The sequence below is a fragment of the Cydia amplana genome, chromosome Z (assembly GCF_948474715.1).
Source record: "Cydia amplana chromosome Z, ilCydAmpl1.1, whole genome shotgun sequence".
Classification (NCBI taxonomy): Eukaryota; Metazoa; Arthropoda; class Insecta; order Lepidoptera; family Tortricidae; genus Cydia; species Cydia amplana.
The window spans coordinates 6,988,458-7,004,879 of NC_086096.1; the positions used below are offsets into that span (position 1 = coordinate 6,988,458).

General features: G+C 36.9%; 1 protein-coding gene across 3 annotated transcripts in view; it reads left to right on the plus strand.

The window, feature by feature from the left end:
* Nucleotides 1-16,422, plus strand: part of LOC134661914 (WD repeat-containing protein 47) — a 91,877-nt gene that overhangs the window by 36,363 nt on the left and 39,092 nt on the right. For 2 of the 3 annotated variants that reach the window (XM_063518159.1, XM_063518162.1), the window contains one exon: nucleotides 13,973-14,193. In XM_063518159.1, the coding sequence (XP_063374229.1) occupies nucleotides 13,973-14,193 (221 nt within the window). Of the gene's footprint in view, nucleotides 1-4,136; nucleotides 5,008-13,972; nucleotides 14,194-16,422 lie in introns of those variants that run through there. The other variant, XM_063518160.1, reaches the window with a different exon arrangement.

Consider the following 16,422-nt stretch of genomic DNA (forward strand, 5'->3'; position numbering starts at 1 on the left):
AATAAATATGCTATTTGTTTGCTAGAAATGATAAAAAATATCAAAATATTCTAGGTAGTCGCAAGTAACGTGATTCACGAAATCGCTGTAACGTGAGTTCGTAAGGTTTTATATTTTATTTAAATAAGGGTGTATCTTTGATTTTATTTGGTTAACTATTAAAGAAGCTTGCATATTTATGTCATTGTTTTGTTATTTTGTTAAAACTAATTCATTCAATAATCAAAGGGAAATCAATAAACACAAAAGGCGTAAAACTCCGTGTCCATTTCTTGTAACGTGAGTCATGGAGTTATTTTCCACTTTTCTCCAAGTTTTATAATTTGATGGAGAAAAAGTACTTCGATAAATGATTCGCAGTAATGTACTCTGTGATATTATTATCAAGTTTTCGACGTAGAAAGCTCTTGATCTCAAATATACGACAAGATTGTTAGGAATAGTGACTACAAAGTAACGTGAGTCACCGTGGATTTACCCATACCACCCCTGCATACAATCATCTTTACAAGGGTGGTACCTTTTCTCTGCAGCTGACTGTACACCTATAAAAATGGTTGTCCCTGCTGTAATTTTATACCGGTACCGTACTTTATATTTAAACCGGTATAGTTTTAACTTCAAAACGAACCGGTATTGATAAATAATAACGGTACCATACCGCTTATACCGTAAAGAAAGCATGTCTCTGCTTTGCACAATTATTGTGTGGACAAAATTCTTATAATCACCGAAACATACATACGCACATAATGTCATTGAAATAAAACATTGTTTTTTTTTATAGTAAATTTATATAATACTCGATATATACACATAATAATAATCAGGCCGCTGCGGTATTGGCCTGTAAGCTTCATCTCGGTCTCCAAATCCGCAAAAACTAGTTAGTACTAAATGCTGGTCTTGCCGTTGTTCTTGATTCTTGAAGATTATCAGAACAGCACGTAATCGCATACATATAGACGGAACGAACGGCAACAAAGTAGGTGTAGACACTGTAAGACTTTCAGGTATTAAACGAATTACGCTTCGTATTAATAGGTAAGTAATATTTAAATGAATATATAATTCTCTAACGTAAATACAAGATTACAATTGACATCAAAAGTCATTGACGTACAGAAGTCATATACATTTTTTTTAATGACGCATAATGGATACCAGCGTAATGAAAATCAATCCCAATCAGTAAAACGAGTCTTTAAACTTTTTTCATTTTAAGCGGGTTTTGAAGGAACACGTTACTTAAATTCGATTTTAATCGTATTGTTTCAGGATAGTTTACTGCTGTTTTCGATCGTTACGACCTGTAATTAACAAAAAATCAAATTTTAATTATATTTATTTACCTTATTTTTTGAAATACAATTTATCTACTGGTATACATTTTCGTATGCGTATATGATGAAATGTCCAGAAATGTCTATAATAATGTCAAAAACGAGCTACGACGACGTACACGTCTGCTTCCATGCAAGGCCAACGGCCATCTGACTCGAAGAAGAATTTGGAGTGATGTCGTCAATGTATGGAAATTGTACGAAAGTTTACATTTGGGATTGAATTTCTGTGTTGTATTTGTGAGTAAAAATATAAGTAGATAATAATTTGCTAGTTTAGTTATCTAGCTTTCAAAATCACACAACAACCCAATTACTGTCAAAGACAAAACTGTAATGCGTGTTGCTCAAACGGAACTCCATATTTTGATTTTTGGATACTTTTAGTGTCGATTTGTAGAGAATTACAGCAAATAAAAAATATTATGGCGTGAAGAGCCGGTACACGGCTTCTTCGTGAACAAATTTACGTATAATTTAATGCAGTTATTAAACATTTCTTGAACAAATTGATTGCACAAAGTGAGCTCTAAATCGAAAACGTCATATACCGTCCCCTTAACCCCTAGCAATCGATATATTTCAAAAATTGAGAGTGGAATGAAACTTTGCTACCGAGTAAAGCACAATATTTTCCACCACACCACCGCGAGGAAAATACTAGATAACTGTAAAGCATTATAAAACAAATCTAAATTAGCTCTATTAAATAGGTGGTCATCTTTCAAGATCATCATCAAGTGAATTCCACCAGCCAACATGAGAAAATAACTCAAAATTACTTTGCCACTAATGTGGACAAAATGCAACATTCTGATCAGTTTTTGAAGTATAAAGAAAGCCTGTGCGAGTGTGGTTAAAAAAATTTGATATAAGTACTTAGAGTGTACGTTTTAACGGTCCCATATGGCCGATATTCGCTATATGTATAGTGTCGATGTCAAAGCATTTTTGAATAGAGTTTTATTTATACAAACCGCAAAAAACCATGAATTTTTTATTCGCATCAAATTAGGCTATTAAGTAAAAAAATATGTTTATTTGTATATTACTTCCATCCGTATTCCAACCTTGGCCAACAATGCACCGATCATCTCATTAGTGAATCCGATAACTTAATCATTTTATTAAAATCTCATTTATTATGTCAGATATTATGCGCAGCATAATTTGACGCCGTTCGTGCATGTATTTTAAAAAGATATCTTTGATTATTTTATTAACTGATGATATTTAGGTATGTTGACAGCCTTTCAATATTTCATATTATCGTATACCGTTTACCTTTTGCTTTAAATTTATTTGATTTTCAATTTCGCCCATACAATCTAAATCAGTTTCAGCTTTTAGTTGAATGCACGTCTTATTTGTAGAGTTCTGCAAAAACTCGTAACTAAATTGTAACACTGCGCGCTACTTTGATGTGGTATCCAGGTGCCGCAATGCAACGGGTCTATATATCGTGAAGTAAAGTAAGCGAATAGTTACCGGTTGCAACAAATTTTGCCCGCCACCGCAGCCCAGTATCTTAAAAGAGCCCATTTTAAACGCGTGCAAGGCCGGTCTAAAATACTCATTCAATTCCCATTCATCCTGAAACTCGACTCCATAAAATTACAGTTTGGCCCGTTTGACTCTTTGATCAATCAGTTATTAAGTTCCAATTGGTTGAAGACAAAGACAAATGTCCGACCGGCGAATGATTCACTTGTATTGTGGCGTCGGTCGGAATTGTAAATGTTTACCTATATACGTACTTCGTTTAGGGAATTTTGGCTAAAGTAAACCGGCATCACCGTGAGTCATTTAATGAAGTCATAGGCTGCACAGTCGCGTTTGCACAACACCGTGAGGTAATAATAATCTATTGTATGAATTACCTTATCGTCTGTTATTGTTTCTACGATCGTTGTTTTTGCGCGACTATTAATTAATTTATCAAACGTTTAGTTTTTTTCTGCTAGCGGTATTTCTTATCATAAGTCCGCGGCGACATGAGACGTTTATAGCCGTGATGTATAACACCAGGCATTTGTTGTGGTCATTATTGTTGTTGCTTATGCCTAATTAGTATGCGCGTTTTCCATGCGTAGGCTGAAATTAAGACTATGATGAGTTCCACGGACATTAACATGTTTATGATTACTGTGCGTATGATCTGTATATGGTACAACCTTGATTCCCTCGTTGCAAATAAGGCGACTAATTAAATATTTGAGTTTTCCATCGTTATTTCTAGGCGGGCGTGTGGGAGTTGTGCGCAATATTCAGTTGATTTATCTTATTGTTATAGCTACGTCTCATCTTCATCAATAAGCAATTATTATGCGCAGTGTCGAGTTAATTGAATATTATGAAATACGTTTCTCGCTCGTGGCGTGCTTCGCAAATAACTGTTCGGGCGTAAGAAATAAGCGAAAGTGGAATGCACGCGTGATGAGATAAACGTTATGTCGAAAACTGCCAATTCCAAGACACTAACTCAAACTCAGTGTCTTTTTACGGAGTGCAATGGACCGAATAGTAAATCTTTATTCGTGATGGAAACTTAATACGTTACGTAAAATAATAAAAATGAACGATTTCGAATTCACTCCACTTAGAATAATTACATAAATATTCAGCAGTATTGATCGATGCCTTATAAGAAATATTCACGTATATTTTAATCGTATCTCGGGTTCTTACCTCCGATAGAAAGCGAAAAACAAACCGCTTGTAAAAGCAACGTTCGCATTATACAATGTAATGATAGCAATAATTTGTTGGTAGTAAGGTCATACATTGTAATTAATAGTCGCTAGTTGTAAACAGGAGAAGATATCTCGCTCGCTCACCAGAGACTGCTTATCTGAGCGCATTCGACGCGATGACCGCGCACGGGCTACCCCTTTCACTTATATTCACATTCAACGGATCGAGCGGAACGCAAGCGCGCCTTTCTCTATGTTCTCATCTCTGTCTAACGCGTGGTGATAGTGGTGCAGCACGGGTGGTGGGCCGGCGCCCGCGCAGCGCCGCTGCCCGTGACAGCAGTAGCGCTGTTCCCTCGGCTACATCCGCACGGAACCGACTGACTACGTCGCGCTCGGATGCGCCTCGATCTAAAATGAAGTCCAAACCGTCTCATTACGTTGAAGCGCCGTTCAGACCTTGGCCCCCGCTTTCCCGCCAGGCGCAACCAAATTTTTACTTCAGGCCGCCGGATCCGATGGACTTGAGGAATTTCAAAACATCATCATCTAAAGGTTCTACGTATTCGGATTTCTCCGGGATGAGCGCGTACAGCAATAAGTCTCGCGACTATTATTTCTTATCTCCGAGCTACAGATCAGCCGGAGCACCCACACCGAGTCACTCGGATCTTTACAGTAGGGAGAGAGCTCCGCGTCAGCTGCGACACCCCAACCCGGCGCCGGCGGCCGCCTGCCCGTGCAGCCGCTCGCGCTCGCTTGAAGACGTTCGCACAGAGGTCGTAACCGAGTGGGAAGATGACGACGAAAACGGCAATCGAATAGTTGCTCCTGCGACTAAATTTAACCGCGCGTCCTATAAATGTAACAACACTTTCCAAAAGCAAGGATTCTTCAGTCGTCACTCCATGGAAAATTTAGTCGACAAGCCTCCTCAACTGCTGCCCCCCAAACGCATCTCCGCCTTCCAGGTAATTGAGCTAACTTTCTATCATTGCTATGATGCCGTTGTAGTACCTAGTCTGTATCTCAACGACTACAGCGATGTGTCTTTTCATAGAAGGGATTTGCAGTGTGTTAATTTAAAAGTTGTTAAACAGTAACTGTGTCGATTTAAAATGTATTTATGCGTACTTTCTAGGCTCGTCATACATAATTATCATTACCTGATTGACGCTCAGCGAAGTTTGTGTTTGTGACGCTATTGCGATTGATGTCTTAACGTATAGTATGTGTGTACATTCGATGGAGATGCGTGTACAGTGTTGTGTTTACGGAACATCGGCACAATAAAGAGAAAAAAAAAAAAAAAAAAACAATGTTTGGTCGAGTGCTATGGGAATGGGAATCAAGAGTTGCGCCGGGCAGGCCTCGTTCAGCTCCGGTGAACCGAGACACTCCGTCCTGCGCGTAACGGATGTTCGATACTCATTTTTTATATCAAATAATATACTAAGTACAATACGTATACGTGATACCAAAGCATTCTAATTTATCTATGAACTTGCATCACTATAATGGATGTAGGTAAGTGTGAATTCAGGTTTTCGGGTAATTCGTACACTTTTTGTTGTAGGTGTTACCCAACGTTGCAATGCGAGTGTGAATTCTTTTGTGTCGTAATATCTCTGTTTAGATATGTTTTAATTATTATTGTGAGCGGAATCTTGATAGTGGATTGTATCGTGCACCTTTTTACGGTCGGTTTCTTTGGATGGGGTTGTGTGATTTATTCCGGGTACCTGGCTCGTTTTCACCCTCGCGTGTATCTTGCTACGTGACTCGGTCGCAGGAAATCCTGTAATAGATTCAGAACGGCTCTTTTATTATCGAGTTGTGATACGTAATCTTCCTAATACCACCCTGTATTGATCAGCCGGCCGACCGACATTAGCACCCGCCTATATACGAGAATCGGACGAACAAATTAGAAAACTCTGTGATATCCGAAGCGAATTTACAAATTTGTTTTATAACACGAATTTGAATAATGCCTCGTCATCTTACATAAACCTCACGTAACTGTACATTATTGGTTCCGTATTTGAGACTATTAATAATCAAATTCATAAACAACTGATGGTTTTCGCAATTTCACTTGCAAATATAGTCAGGGTTACGCTCTAATGAAGATAATTTGTATGTCAGTTTTATGATGAAACGGATAAATTATACATGTGCACATAGTTTTTGTATAAGGGGGTCCGTTAGCAATGTAATGAAACGTGTAATTAAGAAATTGTTATCTTCAAGGCGATGATGTATTGAAGCGTGGCTTATAAGCAACAACCACAACAACACATGCTTGGCAACTCGTTCCTATATTTCTAATTTCCATCTAATGTTATGAACGTTACTTAACTAAGGAAAAAACCAAACGATCACCTGTTATTTTAAGTTTTATGACGGCAATAATTACTTGTCACCTAACACAATCACGCCAGTCACCGCTTATGGGCAAACGTTAGTCATATCTTCTAATAACGCGGATGATGCGAACACAAATAACACTACACTTGTGAAAAGTGACCTAACATTGGTTGCGTCGTTATTTTAAAGAGGTCTCACAAATCATTAAGTTACATAAAGGAAGCTAGACTTTTTAAATTGAATTAAGACGGGCCGTTTAGAATCTTGACCTGAATTTTGGAATCAAAGGCCGTTTCCTTAATCGTTTCAGCTTTCAGCTTCGAATTCTATTCGCGTACCGTAGCGGACGGTTGACATTTGAATTTACTGACTTGAGTAAACTCGTTTTATTTTTATATAAATAAAACGTGATCGAAGAGACTTTAGTTCGTATTAGAATCTAAACGAATATATTTGCTTCTGAAAATGTTTAGGTATGTAGGTACTTATATTTTACATCAAGTTACCGTTGAGATCTAAAGGGTGTAGCAGGATAAGCCTTCAAAAATTGCCCCCAAAGCTTTGAGTTCAAAACTACTACCAGTTGATGCCCCGTCAAATGAAAATAATCCACACCAATTTTTAACCCTCTACTGCCGCCTGGAACCCCGTGACATTCATTTAACCCTAAAAAGTTTTTATTTTTTTTCTCAAAAAGTATAAAACGGACAATTATGAAATTTTTCATAAATGTTGATGTCATCTATACAAACTATCAAAAAAAAAACTAACTCTCTACTTACTTATTTTCCTAGAAAAAAACCTAAATAAAAAAATAAAACACCCTGTATATCAGTTCAAGCTCGTCGTACTATCACCATTTTTGTACTAATTATTAACCAACTACCTATCTACATAATATATAAGTTTCATGTAAATAACAAAGGTGGAACAGTGTGAAAATATAAGTATTGTTCAGTACGTACCATGTATGTAACACGCTTACCAAACGTTGACGACACTAGTAAAAGATATCGGCCCGCCAACCGGGAAGCCATCCGTAATCATTTTTTTTTTGTTAATTACGAAAAAAATATTTGAAAATCGAACACGGCCAGCATCACGGCCGAGGGCCATTTTTTTTAATTTATTTCGCTTGCAGGACTCAAGAACTTACATAAAATGCTAAGTAACTCAATTACGTAGTACCTTTTTACAAAACAATAAAGTAAAATAAACAGAAACACTTGTTCGAATAAGTATTAATGAGTTTCATTTGTCCTCCATTTCAAATTAACAAAAAAAAATGATTACGGATGGCTTCCCGGTTGGCGGGCCGATATCTTTTACTAGTGTCGTCAACGTTTGGTAAGCGTGTTACATACATGGTACGTACTGAACAATACTTATATTTTCACACTGTTCCACCTTTGTTATTTACATGAAACTTATATATTATGTAGATAGGTAGTTGGTTAATAATTAGTACAAAAATGGTGATAGTACGACGAGCTTGAACTGATATACAGGGTGTTTTATTTTTTTATTTAGGTTTTTTTCTAGGAAAATAAGTAAGTAGAGAGTTAGTTTTTTTTTGATAGTTTGTATAGATGACATCAACATTTATGAAAAATTTCATAATTGTCCGTTTTATACTTTTTGAGAAAAAAAATAAAAACTTTTTAGGGTTAAATGAATGTCACGGGGTTCCAGGCGGCAGTAGAGGGTTAAAAATTGGTGTGGATTATTTTCATTTGACGGGGCATCAACTGTAGTAGTTTTGAACTCAAAGCTTTGGGGGCAATTTTTGAAGGCTTATCCTGCTACACCCTTTGGAGAAACAAGGCAGGGAATCTAACAAAGGACGCAATTAAACGCAAAGAACAAAACGACGTTAAATTCTTCTTTCTTTAAATAATGGAATTAGGAAATTGCCATTTGGTAAAACAGAAAATAAAGTCTTAGTACCTATGCAAGATTTATATTGAAGTGATACAGTTTAGTACCTCTATCAAAATGTACGTGTTTGAAATCCTAATTTCGGTAATAGATATACTGTTTATTACTGAATTACCATTAATAATGGAGACACTAATTTTGGGCATTACTATTCTAAACATATATAGATGTTCTATGACCACTTACATAAACCGAGTGGTATAACGTAAAGTGCGTGAGTTACACTTTCTAATGCGAGTCACAAGTTTGGCCAAAATTGCACTATTACCTAATGTCAGTCGACTCGTATTGGATTCATTGAATATCGAAATGGAAGCGTGGCGATTTTACTAAATTGATCGCCAGGGCACAAGGGTTTCCTTACAAGAAAACAATGTGCAAAGTTTTAAAAGCATTAACAATCCAAAGACCTTGATTTAAAAATACCGGTGATGGGTTTAACATTAATCACTCCGTCGAAACAGAATCGCAACCTCTCCTAAAATCACTTCACTAGCGTGGGCATCTGAGTTTCCGCCTTTGGGGTGCCGTTCATTCTGTAAGTAACCTTCAGCCTCCTCTAAGGGTAACCCACCCTCAATCGTCCACGCTCAATCGACGGACTGGATTAGTCTTAAATGATATATTTAAGCCAGCAGCTTTTTCGATAGATAACTGATAATTTTCCAACCAATTTTAACCACTACGATTAGAGATGACACGGTGTATCTAACCCTTATCTTACTCGTATTTTGGTGGTGCACACTGGGACGATTACCGTTTCTATACTAACAACGTCACATCGGTGGTCATCGACGTGACCGGTAGACAAGGTGTGATATTTGACAATGACTCAGGAAGGTTCAGTGCTTTGAGACAACAGTATACAATGTACATATTAACTGTACTGTTTTTCTGAAATTCGGATGGTATTCACTGGGGTAAGTAAAGTCAATGGAAAGTGTAAAGAGTCGTCTTAGTCTGCCAGCTATCATGAATATATTTATAGATATTTAATATTTACGGAATGCTAAATGTGTTCCGATTTACGTTACGTGACTTATCCGAATCCGTAGCACTCATTTACTGGCCGGCGTTGAATCGCGTGGACACTTGTAAACAACTTTCTTGCACAAATCAATTCAAACTCGAATCGAAACTATTACAAGCGATGTTCCGATTACGATTTCGAACAGTTTATGCGGTTAGTTAATTTGAATCCAGAAAAACCTGATTGAGGAATGTGAATATAATGAAACTGGAGTATTGTTAATTACTAGAGCTGAGCTGATTAAGTGGTTACATAATTCACATCCACTTACTTGGCAATCGTATTGTGAAAATTGGGATATACTTATGTTTTATGTACCTAATAAAAATTGCGATTTAATAATTTTATACGATTTGAATTTTGAACTACATGAACTTTTAACACTTCGATCGCCAAGCTACTAGTTCTGAATCGTTCACAAGCGATTAGTGGTGTGGGTACAGAACCAATATGTCGTACAGATGTAGTGCATAATTGTTTTCCATCGTATTTTCTCGGAAACGTTGGTACTTGTCATGCTACTTCAGTCAACCTCAGTACTTTTTGTACCGAGACTGACTGAAATAGCAAGCGCCGTTCGTACATTTCCGTGAAAATACAATGGAGAATAATTATGCACTACATCTGCAACGCAGCCTAAATCGTGACATATTTGTCCGCCAGACGTCCGCCACACAGTTCTGACGGACATTTGTAGGTATATCCTTAGCTAATAACTCCAGGTATGGTTGTAAGATTCGATGCTCGTAGCTAGTTGTCCTATGTGACCCTATAAAAGAGGCTTAACGCCTATCACCTCAATCGAGTCGGTAATCGATGCATTTCTAGTTAGAAACCCGTTCTCATTGGTGTCATATGTACAAGCTTTTTCTTCGGCAATCATAAATATTGTTATTGTTGCTTATTGTAGTGAGGCGCATTCACACGTTTTATGATAATGCAATTTTGTAGCATTGTTGACGGTAATGTTTTTAACGGATTCCATTATCATTTATCATTGACCTTTATGTTATGAGGTAGTATGTATTAGTATTTTTCTTATTACGTAATTTTATACATTTCCTGATTTTATCAACTGGATATGTAAATCATACATAAACGTGCTAAAATAACTAAGTATTAATTAAATAATAGTTCTATACATTTTTAATAATTGATTATTAAAAATGTATAGAACTCTGTGTCTTAAGGGGCCCACAGATGACCATTTTACCGGACGATATCAGATATCAAGCCTGTCAGTTAAACGCAAAAGGTGACAGTTCCGAACACCTGACAGGCTGATATCGTCCGGCGAACTGGTAATCTGTTGAAGCGCTGGTGGCCTAGCGCTAAGAGCGTGCGACTTTCAATCTGGAGGTCGCGGGTTCAAACCCCGGCTCGTACCAATGAGTTTTCGGAACTTATGTACGAAATATTTGATATTTACCAGTTGCTTTTCGGTGAAGGAAAACATCGTGAGGAAACCGGACTTATCCCAATAAGGCCTAGTTTCCCCTCTGGGTTGGAAGGTCAGATGGCAGTCGCTTTCGTAAAAACTGTGCCTACGTCAAATCATGGGATTAGTTGTCAAGCGAACCCCAGGCTCCCATGAGCCGTGGCAAAATGCCGGGATAACGCGAGGAAGAAGAGAGAACTGGTAATCTGTTGGGCCCCTTTACCGCTCCGCTCGCCTGATGCGAATTTTTTTTTGAAGTCTCGTTTAGTATAAGTTGTAAAACATATAAATTGAAAGTTATCTATTTAGTAGTTCCAACAGTTAGTGATACACGCGTGATTCATCTAACAATTCAGGCATTTCGGCTTATAAATCGCTAAATATAAATCGCCTGAGTCCTTTAATTGTAAACTTCTTTATCGACTCCCTCGTGCATTGTCAATTACGTAACGTGACAATTAGCTGTTGAATTTCGAGACTATTCTTAGGTGCGAGACTGTTTCGATCGTTTTTTACTAACCAATTATGTTATGACTGATTCATGATGTCATAAACGCTGGAAATGGTACTAAGTATCATAATATAGTTAACTATTATCGTTTGTTTAACAAATAATTGGAGTCCCTCACTAGGCCTAACAAATGATATTTTTACTCAAGAAGTAAATGTTTTTTGTAGATCTAAATGAATTTGCTTAGTTATTCTAAATAACACAGAATACTGATGTAATGTGACTGATTTGGTAGATGTTCCGCGGCAGGTCAACTTTTTGGTGCTACATTTTCTTTCGTCGTTTTCTCAGTCCATCGCTAGGGTCCATTGACGTGGAAAATATACAGAGCTATCGGTTCGCTGAATCGAACACCCTGAAAAGGTCTGTTTTACATCTCCTTTTAAGTTTTACGACGCATATTTTTAGTGTTCCGTACAAAACTTTGTTCACGGAACACTTATCGGATTATTTTCTCCGAATCAGACTCAGATGTATCTGTATTGTATTTCCAACATTATTTTGAACTAAATTTACAATTTTGAATGATTAGTTAAGACAGAGTCAAAGCGTGCCTATGCAAGCCTAATATTTCAATAATTCCAAAACAAATGCAGAATTTCAGCCCGATGAAAATTTACATCGCAAATTTCGAATACAAATCGGATTAGCATTTTTTCTCTGCTTTAGCTAGGTCGGAAATCGAACGAAACGGCGCATAAGGCAACTGATAATGATTTTAGTATCACTTTTGAACGTGCTCAAGTAGAATGTTTCATTTTCGAGTTTATAGAAAATATACCAGCGTAAATATCGTCGCTATACTTACACCACCTCATATCTGCAACAATCATTTGATGGAAATGTCGCTTTTCTTTCATTCGGAATACGGGTGTTTTTGTCATCAAATGAGTGTTGCAGATACGAGGTTGAGTAAGTATAGCAGCGATATTTAACTGTAAATTGCTCATAATTATCAATGTTCATATCTGTGTTCATAGATACGCTCTAATTACGCTGGACAGACTGGACAGAATGTGTTTTGTTCAATTTATAGTGGTGATTAATGTAATATTGACTTAATGTGGTTTGAACCTTGCGTTGTTGAAAAGGGAAGCTAAGGTTTTAAAAGGGTCAGCCACACGAGATGAATACTAAATTTTAAAATAATATTTAATGTCGGGGCTCGTTTGGCTCAACGGAAGCTTGTTTTTTTTACCCAACTACGGAATCCGAAGACTATAAAGGAAGTGTTACAAATTTAGCAGTCTGCTGAACTCAAATTTACTTAGCAGATTTTTATTGTTGAGGTGTCAATAGATTCATGGCCCGTGTGACAACTTTTATAGAAATTAAATCCGCAGTTACAGGTTACTAACATTTTACTTGTCATCTACCGGATACCATGTGGTACCCCTACAAATTATACTTAGGTTCGTACAGGTTTCCGAGATATGAGCGAAAAGTTTTAATAAATGAATATGTTCTTTGATAACAATTCACTATAAGTAGGTATTGGTTCTTGGTTTCAATGACGAGCTATAATTTTGTTATGATAAATTGCCCTGAAAATGAGAAAATGTTGTTGGTCGTTCGGAAAAATTCACTGCGGACCACACAAGAGAAGTCTCGTTGCCCGTCTATTTCTATTATTACTTTCACAAACTCGCATAACTTCTTTGCGGTTTGTCAAATATGAGCTTTATTTGTTACGAGCTAGAGTGCGGTGTCCGTTTAAATGTCCGAGTAAAAATTAAGGTTAGAAAAGGAACAGTTGATTTCATGTCGGGTCATCCGTCATTAGAGTTTGTGTACTTTCTATAGAATCCCTTATAATAGATAGAGGGTTCAGAGTTGTGTGGTTCCGACAACTTTTGTCAAAGGCTTTTTATATACTGGTACCTACAATAGCATAGTAAAGCGATACCTGAAAGGCACAAGTATAAGTTGGCCATGGTCTAAGGTTTGCCTGGTAACCTGTAGAGGTTACCAATAAGCCATGCTAAGGATATTTGCCTACCAATGAACTCTATCTATTGTAGAAAGTGAATTGTTGGTCTACCGTTTAACTGAGGCGGCTGGTTTAAAGTTATTATGATCAGCTACGGACTGGTTGAAGGCTTGTCTGCTTGAAGCTGATTTGTATTATGTTAAGCAAGTAAAAGTGTAATGTATGAACTGGTTTTAGTCCAATAAATCAGCTTTTTGTTATTTACGGGTATGTAGGCAAACAAATCCACGTGACTTGGCAATTCGGCTAATAGTTATGTAGTATTAATAGCATCTACGTTATTATTGTATAGATGGCTGCTTTACTGAATTAACTGACGTCCAATTCGTTTAAATTCCATTAAACACTTAAAAATTAGCTTAAAACGACGTTTGTATATAAACTCACCATAAGTGCAAGATTATTGTAGCTACCTATTTGCTTGAAAAACATTTTGCGTTTTCTAAACGAATATTCCGCTATGCAATTATTTTTCATTTGAAAATCAAATAAAGCAACCTGCCTTAAACTTACGCATCATCCCTAAAATCGGCAACATCAGACTAGACGTCGACGCTCAAAAGACGCTAGTGCAGGGTCACTCTAATATTGTTTGTGATCTTTTTCAATTTTAAGTAGGTACTTAGTTCCTGTCCGATGACCCACTGCTTTATTTACAGGCACAAAATCGAAATGGCAGCCACGGTCTGCCCATGTCGGCGGGCAACATGGTCGGTGCCGAGGTGAACGGTTCCCGGCCCACATTCAAGCCCGTGACGGTGCTCGAAGATCTGCAGGCGGTGCGGTGCGCGGAGTTCCACCCCAACGGGAAACTGTACGCCGTCGGCTCCAACACCAAAACTCTCAGGATATGCACCTACCCGAAGATAGATGATGTCAAGTAAGTAATTTTATTAAATAAGTAAACAAGTAATATATCTAAAAAATTATAAACTAAAATTAAAAACTACAACTAACTACAATACCTAGTAATAACTAAAATTATAAATAAAAGACTGTCTCCAACTCAGTGCCTTGTGGCAGGGTGCCAAGAAGGCTGGCGGCATTGCCGCGCTGGACGGCAATGCCAATATGTTGCGCCAGGTAGGTGCCTGCCCTCTTGTCACCCGACGCCTCCACGAGACGCTTCCTCAGCTCAGAAAATACGAAAAATATTATTACGTATTAAGGGTATCACCACATCTTTCAACACGGAATCGCATGTCGAAGCGTAATATAGTAATGTCATAATCATAAAGCTCATTTAAGCCCAGGCGAAGCAACTTGTGCGGAAACGAAGGTTCGATCACATTCATACATAGGAATACGAGACACACAGTTACAAATAGAATTAAATACAACAAAGGCGAACTTATCTCTAGGTATAATATACCAATGGCATAAACCAACAAATAAAAGTGCGGTGAAATGTGGTTGTCTTAAAACGATTCCGCGTCTTCAAGTGCGGTGATACATTACTACATTAGCCTAAGTTTTAGACTATCGTAATCTAATGATTTTCTTATTTATTTTAACTACATCTTCTTTAATCGATATAGTTTCGAAACTTTAAAGTTTCATTAAAGTCATTGCCGTTTGGCACCCCGAAAATCTGAGTCGACGCGATATGAAACTCGAAGTTTAATAACGTGCGGTGAACATATCAATCTGACATAGAATGCCTGTGTAATGTCATTCTGGAATTATTAAGAGAGAATTTGAGGGTCTTGAGGCCTTGCCGCCTTGTTTTAATGTCTAAATGAATACAGGCATTCACTGTGTATAGGTATATATTATAGGGATCTTGAATTTTATAACAAAATCTAGTAAAATAGATAGCAAACAAGCAATTTATCACAATAATGTGGATATTAAAATAAAATATGGAAATGTTGCAAAAATACAGGACCTGAAAGTTTCAAAATTTAAGTTTTTTTTTAACTTCCAAAAACGATAAAAGTAAGGGTACCATTCAATTCCTTACATTTTATCCAAAAAAATATTGTATAGCAACTATATACATAACGCAATATTTCACCGACAAAAACGCAATTTTCTTGTTTTGTCCATACGACAAGATGAGCTCTCAGAGACCTTGACGTCACGTTCATTTATCGTTTTGTTAAGGGCGTTTCGCGAGTGAAGTGCGACTGTCGTGTCGCGCGGCCTTTGACTACAATTTCTGACTTTTGTGTTACTTTAATGCAATGGGTCCCATATAGACATTAGATCCTGAAAACAAACCCGATCGATTGATACCATAAATGAAAATTAGTCATGTAGCCTATTCGCGTAATAGATCGTCATCTAGACGGGGCACATCGGTAATAGGTATTGGATTCCAGTAAGTCTCTCGCAGCTCGCAGTCCAATTAATGATGGATTATTATTACTATACTATAACCTAATACATGAACATTTCTCAATAAAAATTGTTCTACAAATATTTCTTGTTTTTAGCGTTGATTTTTTAATTCATTCTGAAGATTTTTGCGCTTGTGATTTGCAACATGTTTCAAAAAATGTTGCGTAAAAGTTCCAAACTCCAGCTAAGGTTTATGTACGTACATGTAAAGTCAGCAAACTTTGTGAAACGAGGTTTTCCGATTAAATTTATCATAAGTTCTGGCATACATGTTCATGTTGTATTTCTTTATTACAGTATACTTCTTAGCCCTGATTAAGGCTTGTCGGCAAGCAAATAAATGAGGGCTATACGTCTTGTCAGAATTAAGAGTCAATGCAATGTTACTTGTTACAGTCGAGCTCGTCTGACGGATGGAGACGGAAATTTTCCATAGGAACGTAAAACATCGCTACGTTAGTTATATTCAGTGTTGGCCGTAATGTGTAATTCTAATTAACAATTAATCATTTGCATTAACCATTAAATCCGCAATTAATCAATTGCATTACGCATCAATTTAATTAAAGTTAATTAGAATTGAATTTTGAGACGTTTAATTACATTGATTGTCAATCTAAATTAACGTTTAATGCCATTAAATCAATTTTTTCATAAACTAATAATTAATGTTACTATTGCTTAGAAACTTGGAGCTAGGTATTAAAATTAAAAATAAGCATATGAATACAAGCTTCAGTGAATTATCAGATCGTGATATTTTAAA